At 46.5% G+C, this 11,282-nt stretch overlaps 1 protein-coding gene across 1 annotated transcript in view; it reads right to left on the minus strand.

Moving 5' to 3' along the window:
- Positions 1-9,466: 9,466 nt before the first annotated feature.
- The window catches only part of RPL8 (ribosomal protein L8), a 3,654-nt gene continuing 1,838 nt past the window's right edge, over positions 9,467-11,282 (minus strand). Inside the window, exons 3-5 of the mRNA XM_031060191.1 lie at positions 10,810-11,028; positions 9,925-10,040; positions 9,467-9,666 (exon numbers count right to left, since the gene is read on the minus strand). Of these exons, the coding sequence (XP_030916051.1) occupies positions 9,508-9,666; positions 9,925-10,040; positions 10,810-11,028 (494 nt within the window). The 3' untranslated portion in view covers positions 9,467-9,507. The remainder of the gene's footprint in view (positions 9,667-9,924; positions 10,041-10,809; positions 11,029-11,282) is intronic.

Raw genomic sequence — 11,282 nt, forward strand, 5'->3', positions numbered from 1 at the left:
TGATGTTGAGTCAGGGTTAGTGTGTAGTTTGACCTTGGGGGAAATCCATAACCTTACTGAGCAGAATTTCTCCATCTTGTACATTTGGATTGTGGTTGTTTAGTGACTAAATTCAGCTTTTAACACTTGCTACTGTCAGTGTTAAAAATAGTACAGCCATATATAAAAAGAATTCAGTCACTGTTTGTGTACCAGTAAATGTACTATGTTTTGGTTACAGAGTTGGTCACCTGCACCTGTGTTACCCCTTTGACAAGAAGGAGATGGCTCAGGGTTCTGTCAAAGCTTGTTTGTCCTGCAGGACTCAAACTTGTGGGAATGGACAAGCAGAACAGGACTCTGCTTGACTTGGAATTTTTCACATTATTTTCCCAGCTGACTACAAGCTCTGAAAATTTCAGTTCTCTGTTTTTCAAGCTTGTGTATCTTGCTGAAATCGAGCCAGAAAGAAATGAAACTCCCCCATTGATTTTTTTTTATTTTTCTGACTGAAACTTTAGACAACATGAGAGATTTGTGTTATCATATTTGCTATTATGCCTTCTCAGCCACTCTGTTGTGCCTAGCTTGTGTGTTTTAGCATATGTATCACGAAAAAGCACTTACAGTTCCAAAACTTCCTGTATATTTCCTGAGATCCAGGAGAGAATGAGATTAGCCATTCTGCCAAAGCTAAAATGGGCAAAAATTGGCTGCTGTAGCAATTTACTTCATTTTTGATTTCAATAAATTTTGTCTACCTCTTAAGTCTTTTGCCAGAAATGAATAGGCTGATGAGCTGTGTCAGGGCAAAGTGGCTCCATGTTTATGTTGGTGTGAGTTCCAGTTACTGGGCATTGCAGGGAAGCTTTCAGTGCAATGAATTTAACTAAAAATTAAGATTGACTATATAAATTAGAGGAAGAAGTGGCCTGGTGGGGAATTTGCAGAGTAACCAATTAAGTATATAAATATCTTTGTTAAACCTTGTTAGCCCACACTTTCAAATCCACATTGAAAGCAAATTTTCCCCCCTGTGACAAAAGACACACCTTTATTTTTGGGAGGGTGAGATGCTGATGCCAACCTCACATTTCTGAGGACAGGTGTGGGAGTTTCCCATTTGTGGCTCTGCTCCAGCACAGCATAATCAGGACCACAGTGATCTCGGCTCTCTGTCTACTTACTTGTCATGCCCTCCACCATGTTCATGATACCACTTTCCCCCAGCCATGAGGTTTGGGAGTGAAGTTGCACCTGCCTTGCCTAGAGCCAGACAGAAGAGGTGTTCTGGGAGCAGTAGGAAGTGATTGGTACAAACCAGGAGCTGCACCAAGGCGCTGCTGGCAGGAGGCAAAGTGGAGGGATCCCAGCTGCTTCCTCCTGCAGGATTCCTGCCCTCCTTGCAGGTGTCTGGTGGGGAAGGTGACTCCAAACTGCTCTTTAGAGCTCTGAATTTTCTCCTGGCTGGCAGCTGGGCTCACAGTGAGCTGTGTGCGCCCTCTGTGCCATTCCAGGGTGTCCCTGTCCCTGCCTGCCAGTGGGGTTGCCATGTCAGCACAGCCCTCCTTGTTCCAGACTGGAGGAAGGGCTTTAACCCAGCCTCAGCACTGTCACTTTTCACACTGGAAATCCCTAAGGTTCTTACACAAATGTCCTTTTATTTCTAAGGGATAAAAGTCTCCCCTGGGCTTTAAATGTCCAGTAACCATTCCTGTGTCATTTTTTCACAAGAGCAAGTGCACAGCCCCACCCCTGCAGTATCTGTGGTAGGCTGTGTCTGGAAGTGTGTTGACAAGAGATTCCAGCCATTAAATTCAGACATCCCCATCCTGCCCTCTGATTTTCTAATGCAAGTTGTGGTGGATCCATGGATTTCAGCAGCATTTGTACCAGTTCAGTTGATTTCAGCACTGTAAGAGTGGAAGCTGGTGAAATGTTGGGGTCAAGCCAGCTCAGTCAGCGGGTGGCACAGAAGACAGAGCTCTTGTTAGCAGACAAATCAAAACAAGCATGGAGGAACCTGAAGGAGAAAAACACTCCTGAATAAGGGCTAACTTTTAATCAGATTTTTAAATACCCAACTCTGAATTTTTTAGCTTTAGAACTCCTTGAAGCCACTTTTTGATAATAAAACTGACCTACAGGCTGTTTCCTTGGAAGAATTTAATATAGCCTTAAATCATAGCAGCACAATTCTGAAATGACAGGGTCATTGTTCAGTGATCAAAATAATGTGCAAAAAAATGTCTTCTAGTTTTTAACCATTAGATAACCTTGAGTAAAGAAACAAGAGGAAAAAGGTTCCATGACTTCATCCACAATCTGACCATAACAAAATATCCACTGCAGGAAAAAAAGATCATTCCCTTCTCTGTTTCTATAGCATTCAAAGTGTCTGATAATGTTAATTTTTTGTTCTTAATTTGGAACTGCTGTTCCAGTAAGTTGGTGTATTTTGCCCAAAGTGGTGTGAGCTGCACAGTCTGCATTTGCAGTGATGTCCCCTTTAGTCCACACCACAGCAAAATGTTTAATAAGTGTTTGGTTTTCCCCTATAAGCTGTTCCCTGATCCACATTTCTGCTGTGGTGTTGTGCTGTTCCTGTTTTCATACAATGCCCAGGGCTGGATGAATGCTTTCCAAGTGTGGTTTCACCTGAGCCATTAAGTGAGCAGTTCTGTTCCTTTGCTGTAGTGATACCTCTGTAGGTGCAGCTTTTAAAGGTATTATTGGCCTTTTTTGTAGCTTTATTTATTGAAATGCTGCTCAGTTCTTGTCCCTCACTCTTAAATTCCTGTCCATCATTTCTTGTGATTCTTTCTTACAGAGTTTTTCACTCTGGATTGCAAGGATCATTTTTATATTCAGTATTTTTGTATTCTCTTGGAATCAAATCCCTTCACTTGCCATGATGGTTGTTTACCTCCTGTTTTTACCCACACCTGCTGTCCTGCTGTTTGCTGCTGCAAGAAAAAAAAAACCCAAAAAACCCCACATTTGCCAGGCAGCCTGGAGCCTTTCAACAGTGCAGTAGCAGCAGCCACAGCCTTGACCAGGTGGGCTTTGTCATCTCAAAACTTCTCATTTATGTGGGGTAGGAAAGCTTTGTGCTACTGATGGCAGTCTGGAATTCTAATAGCTTGTAGCGTACTGGTTTTCTTTGGCTGGTTGTTGTTTGGGGTATTTTTTCCCTTCATTTTCTATATTGAACCATTATTCTACAGGTGAATAAAAGCAGTAGGTTTTGCTGGAATCTACTCTGGAAAAGAAGGTGGATTGAAAAGTTGGACACTTAATATACTTGATTGTATTTAAATATCTGGTAGGTGCTTTAAAGTCCTCAGAAGGTCTTCTGGAAGCAAATTCCAAAGCTTAGAAATGTGAAGATTAGTTCTTCAGGACTTACTGATACTCACCAATTCTGTCTGCCTGCTGTGCATGACTGAGGACAGGTGAAACAGCAGAAATTGGAATATTTTGCTGAAGGGAGAGGTCATGCTGTGTGAAATCCCTGGGGAGCTGGAGCTGTGCTTTGCCTGGCCCCACACACCCCTGCTGAGCCTTTGTGTGAGACCTGTCCTGAACCACAGGGCTCCCTGGGCACCAGGAGCTGCTCCGAGCAGCAACTTCAGATTAAGTAGCATGTAAAGCATTTTCTACTCTTCTTCTTCTTCTCTAAGATCTGTACCAAGTCTAATCCTCTGAGCAGATAAAGGCAGGGAGGGGGCTGAGCGAGGGCCTTCACAAGCTGCTTCTGTGAATCTTTTCTACCTCTTGTTCGTTGTTGGGAGCGGCTCCGGCCGTGCGGGAGCTGCCCCGGGCCAGGTGAGGTGCACAAATACCTGGTGGGGCTGTTTGCTGGGCAGGCACTGCAGTCCTGCCTCCCTGGGGATAAATGGAATTGTTTGGGGTACCTGTGTTTGCATCCCGGTGAAGGAACTGGCGTTTTTCAGGTGGCACTGTGAGGACTCTCAAACATTTCTCCTCCCGTGTGAAGTAGCATCAAATCCTCTCACAATTAATGTTCAAATTACACAGCAATTGCAGGGAGGGACTTGGTTTTCCAGCTGTGTTGGTGAGGGTTTAGAAAGTGAGATGTGGGAATGTGAAAAGCCAGGATTCTGCAGATCAACCCAGGTGTTAATCTAGAACAAAAAAATGTTACTGATTGCTACTGTGGTTATGTGTAAGACTGAAATGCTGAAAGAGAACTGTAACCCTCCCACTCCGAGTCTGAGAGACCTGGCATTGGCATTCTGAACACTTCTGCAACCTGAACCAAAAACCTGCTGTGGGAATGTAGACTTACCATAGAGCTGTGGAAGAAAACTTCAATCGTGTCACTTCTCTCGGTCTTCAGAGCAGTCAACATGGTTTTGATGTAGGTTTTAGATTATGTATATATAAATCTGATTGAAGTACCAACAGCAAACCATAAATAAAATGTGGACTTAATTGAAGAATGGGCTAGTGGAGGCCTCTTGTGTTGAATTTATTAAAATACAATATAACCAAGTTGTTGGTGGAGGAGACTCGCTGTGATGAAGACAGGGAATAAATAAAGCTGGAGTTGAGCCAGGTTTGCTGCTGCCTCTGCACCTCCTGTAGCACCCACAGAGCGGTTTGATGGTGCTGCAGTGGCTGGAGACAAGCTGGGAATGGCCTCACCTTCATGCCTGTGAGGGCCAGAGGCTCTGGGAGTGGCAGCTGCTGCAGGGACAGTGTCCTGTCACATTCCAGGCCAAGAGGAGCTGGTGCAGCTGCTGAGGAGCTGCTGTGAGCCCTGGGCCTGCCACGTGCCCCTTGCTTTGCTCTGCCAGAGCCAAGGGCCATCTCCCAAAGGAATGTGAGGTGGGCCCAATGGAGGGCTACTGGAAACCTCTGGTTCCCCAAGTTTGCTCTTGAAGATATGCAAATGAAAGTGGAAAACAGTGGCAAATTTCTGGGAATTCGTGATACTAACGTGAAATTAAAAAAAACTATTTTAAAAGGACATTATGGAAGCAGGTGACACAAAAGCTTCCAGCTTGGCATGAGGAAGAACTTCTTTACAGTGAAGGTGGCCGAGCTCTGGAACAGCTGTGGAGTCTCCCTCTCCAGAGACATTCCAGACCCACCTGGACACAGTCCTGTGTCACCTGCTCCAGGTGACCCTGCCCTGGCAGGGGCATGGACTGGGTGATCTCCAGGGGTCCCTCCAACCCTGACACTCCAGTGATTCTGTAACACCTGAGTTTATCCTTGGCTGTTCAGTCGATGTTGCCCATCTGAGTGGACATGAGTGTGAATTCTGTGGACATTGACATGGTGGCAAAACTGAGAATTTAGGGTACACTCTGGATGTATCCCAACAGATCACTGGGGGTGGGGGGGTTGCTGTAAACTGGGAGAAGAAAACTTTTGATGAAAACAGCAAAAATGTTAACTCCCACGAATGTTTCTGTTCTCATTTCTCTCTGAGAATTTGTTAATGCCGCAGGACAAAAAAAGCCATTTTTTAATTTAACCTCTGCGGAGGCTGTAAAGATTTATTGATCACCTGACTCCTTGCAACCCTTTAGAATTTGGGCTCCTGTGGTTTTTACATTAGCTGAAAATACAGCCCCAAGCATTTCCCTTGGATTTGATAGATACTTACCTGGTAACATCAGCATAACAGTCAGGATCGCGATCTTGATGCTGGAGCTTGTTTCCCTCTCTCCTTTTTGCAGAAACTCCCTGCATAGGTTTGCTCTGGCCTTTTTTCACCTCACACTGTTCCCTTGAATCTCCCTCTGCAGTTCTTCCCTGCCTGCACCAGTGTGTAGCAGGCTGTGCGTCCTCCAGAGCTGCTCCCCTTTGATTTCTCAGGGCTGGGCAGTCAGGCTGGGAGTGGTGCTGTGGGAAGCCCCGGGGCAGTGACCTCTATCGCCAGCCGGGGGTCCATGTACAGATCACAAACGGGACGGGGCGGCTGTGGAACGTGCCTTGAGCTGATTTATTTTCCAGCATCAGTCTCATTACGTGGTTATGACAATGGGAAGATGCCAGCAGCTCACATCTCAGGCAACAGACCAAGAAGTTTATGTTACAACTTTATAAGTTTTTTGACCAATCACACAAAGCAAACGCACATGGACAGTAGTTCTATCCAACCACTATAAGCACACGTACCTTTGGTTAAAACAATGCCTGCTTATTTTGAATACAACTCCTGCTTGTAAGCTTTAAAACACAATGCATAGAGCTCCATTATTAAGCTTCAAACTTCCTAATATCTTGCTAGATAAACTTTTCTGTAGCTTAGGGAGTTATTCTAGACAAGCGTTAATACACAGACCGTTGTTCTATTTGCCCTTGCTTTTCTACTTTTTAAATAATTTTTCTGCTGACCTATCTCATGGCTACTGCTTAGCTCTAATCACAGTTCTGCTGTCTCTGAGGCCTGCCTTTTGCAGCTTTCCCAAAACCCTCTGGTTTTGTGGATTCCCACAACCTCGGGGTGAAGTGACCCTCCCTCCTGCTTCCCTGACCCTCCTACTGTTTCCACGGGGGTGTTGGCAGGGGACAGTGATGTCAGTGTGGGTTCTTTTATCGGGAAGGAATTTGTGATACCTGTCCATGTTTAGGTAGCACTTGGTGCTTCTCAACAACACACTCTTAAAAAAGTATAAAGAAAATGCTGTTTGCTCTTTCAGTAGATGGAAATTTGAAGCCCTTCTAAAGGAAGGCTTTAGTGCTTCACTGATATGCATTTTTTTTTTTTTAATTTTTTTCGTTCAGCAGACAAAGCCATATACTGGAAATAACCTCTGAGAATTCTGCAGGAACACTTAACATCTTTCTTTAAAACAGTTTGCTGTTTCATTTCAAGATTTCTGTAACTGTGCTGATCTTTATGTGAGGAAGTTTAATAATAATAATCATTAATAATAATCATTATTGTTTTACTAACGAGCATGGCTTTGGTTTTTAAGTTTGACTGTATCTATAGTAGCTCATGTCTTCTGTGCAGTACTGGGGTTGGGAATTGAGATGCACCTCCATGAAGTGAAGTATCCTGGATATAAACCATACAAGCAAATCAACTGGGTATTCTGTCATGCTGCTAAAACAGTTGGTTTGAGCAGGAGGTTGCTGATTATGATACACAATTAAAGCATAATTACAGCGCATTACATAATTACTCCCACAGCAGGGGGTTGGAACTAGATGATCTTCCAGGTCCTTTCAGCCCCAAATCAGCCTGTGATTCCATACCATGAGCAGTGGGGGTAGAGGAAGGGCAGGACCACAGAAGCAGCCGTGTGCTTTCTACTTTTTATTTGCTTCATTTACATCTGAAAGTGTTTTTGTGTTGGATGGAGCTGCCTCAGTCGAGCCCCTGCCACCTGAGGGCCAGGTTTGTGCTTTCCTGTGCTCAGCAGCTCCGGCTCCTCTGCCCTTTCCCTGCCTGGTTGATTTCTCATTTCTGCAGTGCAGATTCCGAGGGAGCTCTGCCCTGCTCAGCTGAGCCTGAGCCTGGTGCTCAGCCCACGCAGAGCACAGGGACTGCCTTAACTTCAGCCCCGTTTTCATTTTCTGTTCAGGGCTTTCACCTGAAGTTAAGCTTGTTAGGAACTCACCTATATATTTTTATTGCTAATTTTTAAATTCTTATTACATTGTTAATTGTCTTAACTTCCCCTGTCGTGTAAACTGCTGGAGTTCACCTCTATTCCACAGCTTAAATTAGACCTTTAGTTTAGAAAATATATTTTTCATTGAAAGTTGGTTTCTTTAGAGCCTTTCATTGTTTATTTGCTTTCTTACTCCTTCTTCCCTAATGTTTCTTTCCACAGACTTTTAGCACTGAAGCTGTTGGGGCTGGAAAAGCATTTTGAGTCTTCTGGTAATTTGCCAGGATCACAGTGGCTTTTTAAAGTTCCATGTCCGTGTTGGTGACAGAAGACTGCACTGGAATAGTGGCTGCAACTGGAGTTTGGTGAAGGGAGAACAATCTTTGAAATCCTCACACTACTGTGTGAATTTAGAGATTTCTGGCATTGCATCCTATGTATTTACATTAAATGTGTTTGGAGCTGCATTAAACCCTGTAATATGGTATTTATTTATTTTTAATAATTTGTATTAATTACTCCCTACTGACGGACTCGGTGCACTGACCCTGTGGCTGTGAACACTGGTGGGCAGTGCCAGAGCCTGGAACAGCAGCAGAGGCAGCCAAGGGTCAGTATCCATCTCCCTCTTCCCAAAAGTATATATGGAGTCAACAGACCCAAACGTGGTTGGAAACCATGATTTTCTGTGAGTCCTTCAGGTGCATTTAATGCAAATTGTTGTGGAACATTAAATTCTTCAGCTGCTCTTCTGATGGTGTTTGGGAGGAGTGTTACAGGAACCCAAGAGCTTCTGACCTCATGGCAAGAGCAGATGTGAAGCTCAGACCTTGATGGAATTGGAGCAATATAAACAAATAAAACTTGTCCTTGCTTTTTCTCCCCAGTGGGCTCTGATGCCTTTCTCCAAGGTGCGGTTTGGGCTTTTTAAATCAACTTTCCCTCCCCAGACACACATGGGCAGCTCCAGTACTGGATTTGTGGGTGGGTGTAGAAAAGACTTTCCCCACTTTGCATTCCACTGGATTCCCATCAATGCAAGTCATTCCCATGGGAAGTCTGGTCCTTAGCTCAGACCCCTCCTGCCTTGCCAGAGCTGCTCCAGATCAACAGGAGCCCTGGCTCTGGGTGTGCTCAGACATGAAGCTGAGCCCCAGCTGCTTTCAGTGATTTTTCCTTCCTAAGGCCAGTCCAGCAAAGCTGTAGAAGCCATTTTGCACTAAACCCCATTACTTTTCTCATTCCCTTACAGAAGCTGGCTTTTCACAGGACAGCTGTTCTGAGGAGAACACAGCTTCCCAGGGGACATTAGTGCTACTGCCCACGTTACTGCAGCACCTTGGAATATCCCATCATGACCAACCTGCAAAGAGATGTTTGAAGCTGTCTGCCCTTCCCAGAAACTGATGAGTAGAGCGGGCAGTCTGTGTGACACCTTGAATTTTTGGCACCTTTCATTTGGCTCGAGCCTCATACTTCCAAAAGGAAGCTCAAATATTGCAGTGAGAGCAGCTGAAATACTCCCCAAGTTTGCAACTCAAGGTTCCCCTGCCCCAAAAGATGAAAATGGAAAACCATTATGTTGGAGATTATGAACTTAGGAAACAGAGCATCCTTTCAACCAGATTCTCAAGTTTAACCACAGATTACTTGATTGCTTTGTCAGGCCTCAGCTTCCATGGAACCAGGCCAACATGAACACCACACCAGGACGCAAGAGCATCCACAGCAGTGTAACTCCAGCCTGCGGAGCAGACTGCAAGTGCTGGCTGGGAGAATCCCTGCAAGGGGAAAAACCCCAAATCTCCACTCACAGCTTCCCGTGCTGAACACGATCCCAGCTTTACCCCCACTGCAGCAGCAGACACCACGGACTGCACACGAGCTGTGTTGTACAGATTTATTGTGCAGCCCCCAGGCTGGGAGCTCAGTTCTCCTTCTCCTGCACAGTCTTGGTGCCCCGCAGCCGGCCCGTGCGGCGCGCGGCGATCAGCCCCACCTTGCGTCCCGCCGGAGCGTCCCTGCGGATGGTCGAGGGCTTCCCGATGTGCTGGTGGTTGCCTCCTCCGAAGGGATGCTCCACAGGCTGCCCAGGGGGGAAGCAAGACAGCAATGTAACCACAGAAACTGGTGCTCCACAGAAATCAACAGGTTCAAGAGGATAAAGTAGTAACTACTTCACTTTTCACGTGGTGCAGTCACCATCGAGTGTTGCTAACTCACCCCGTGGCTGCACATTTATCTGGGAAGTTTCCCTCCCAGACACATGCCAGGCTCCTCCCAATATCCCACAAATCTTCCCTGAACGGTCAGAGGGGACAGGGATGACTGCAGCCAGACTCACGTTCATGGCCACACCACGGACACGTGGCCAGCAGTTCCTCTTGGCCTTGTACTTGTGGTAGGCACGGCCGGCCTTCAGGATGGGCTTGTCAATACGGCCTCCACCAGCCACGATTCCTGCAGGGAAGGGCAGGAACGGTCACACACCAGCACCAGGGAAAGCCAGCACCAACAGTGACATCAGAGCTGAGCTACAGCCTTCTTTCTGATCCACTACACACAGATTGAGCTCTCTTTCTAAAGCACTGCCACTTTTATTGCAATGATTTCCTGAACATTAAGCTTTTGAAGTGAAGTATGAATTGAAAGAGCTCAGGGGACTGTGAAGAACTTTGAGGTCAGATGCCTACTTGTTTCATGATTTACTGAGTCAATTTTACTGGATTAACACTCCAGATTACTCACTTTGGTGTCTTCCCTGCAGAGGCAGGCAAGTATCACCAGCAGCCATCTCAGCTGTCAGGTGCACAACAAACCTGGTGCAGCCTCTGCTTCTTGGCAGTGGTTTTGTCATTCCCTGTCAGACCTCCCAGAACATTCCACCCACTGGACATCACCAGCAGGCTCCTTCAGTGCACCAGAAGCAGGAAATCAAAATGCCATTTCCCATCTAAGTCCTTCCCCAAGAACTGCAGATTTTACAGGCTGAACAGTTCCTGAGGACAATGAGCATCTACTTTTCTGTCCTCTCACTAAGTCAAACCTCCAAATTTAGGTTAGCAACAATCAAAAGTAATGCAGGTGTAAAATACAAGCCAGGCACCTGAGCACAGACTGTCCAGCCTGCACATGACACTATTTTCAAGGTGGTTATTGAAAGTGGGACGTTGTTGGGAAGATTCAGTGACAAGCACCCAGCGACAAGTTCACAGTGATTGCTCCTTACCCACAACAGCTCTGTTTGCAGAAGAAATGACTTTCTTGGAGCCTGAGGGCAGCTTCACTCTGGTTTTCTTGGTCTCGGGGTTGTGGGAGATGACGGTGGCGTAGTTCCCGGAGGCGCGCGCCAGCTTCCCGCGGTCACCCGGTTTCTCCTCCAGGCAGCACACGATGGTGCCCTCGGGCATGGTGCCCACGGGCAGGACATTCCCGATGTTCAGCTGGGCTGCAGAGGCAAGAGAGCAGCCACAGCTTCATTGGGGGCCCTGGGCTGGGGTTACAGCCTTGCTGAACACAGGAGGGCTGCGGCAGCAGGGTCCCGCACACCGGCAGCCTGAACTCCAGGAGCTGGGACATCCTGCCTGGCCCAGCCCAAACCCCAGCTCAGCTCTGCCCCAGCCCAGCCCAGCCCTGCCCACCTTTCTTGCCGCAGTAGACGAACTGGCCGGTGTGGATGGCCTCCGCGGGGGGGGAAAAGGC

Source organism: Geospiza fortis, unplaced genomic scaffold (assembly GCF_000277835.1).
Source record: "Geospiza fortis unplaced genomic scaffold, GeoFor_1.0 scaffold20, whole genome shotgun sequence".
NCBI lineage: Eukaryota > Metazoa > Chordata > Aves > Passeriformes > Thraupidae > Geospiza > Geospiza fortis.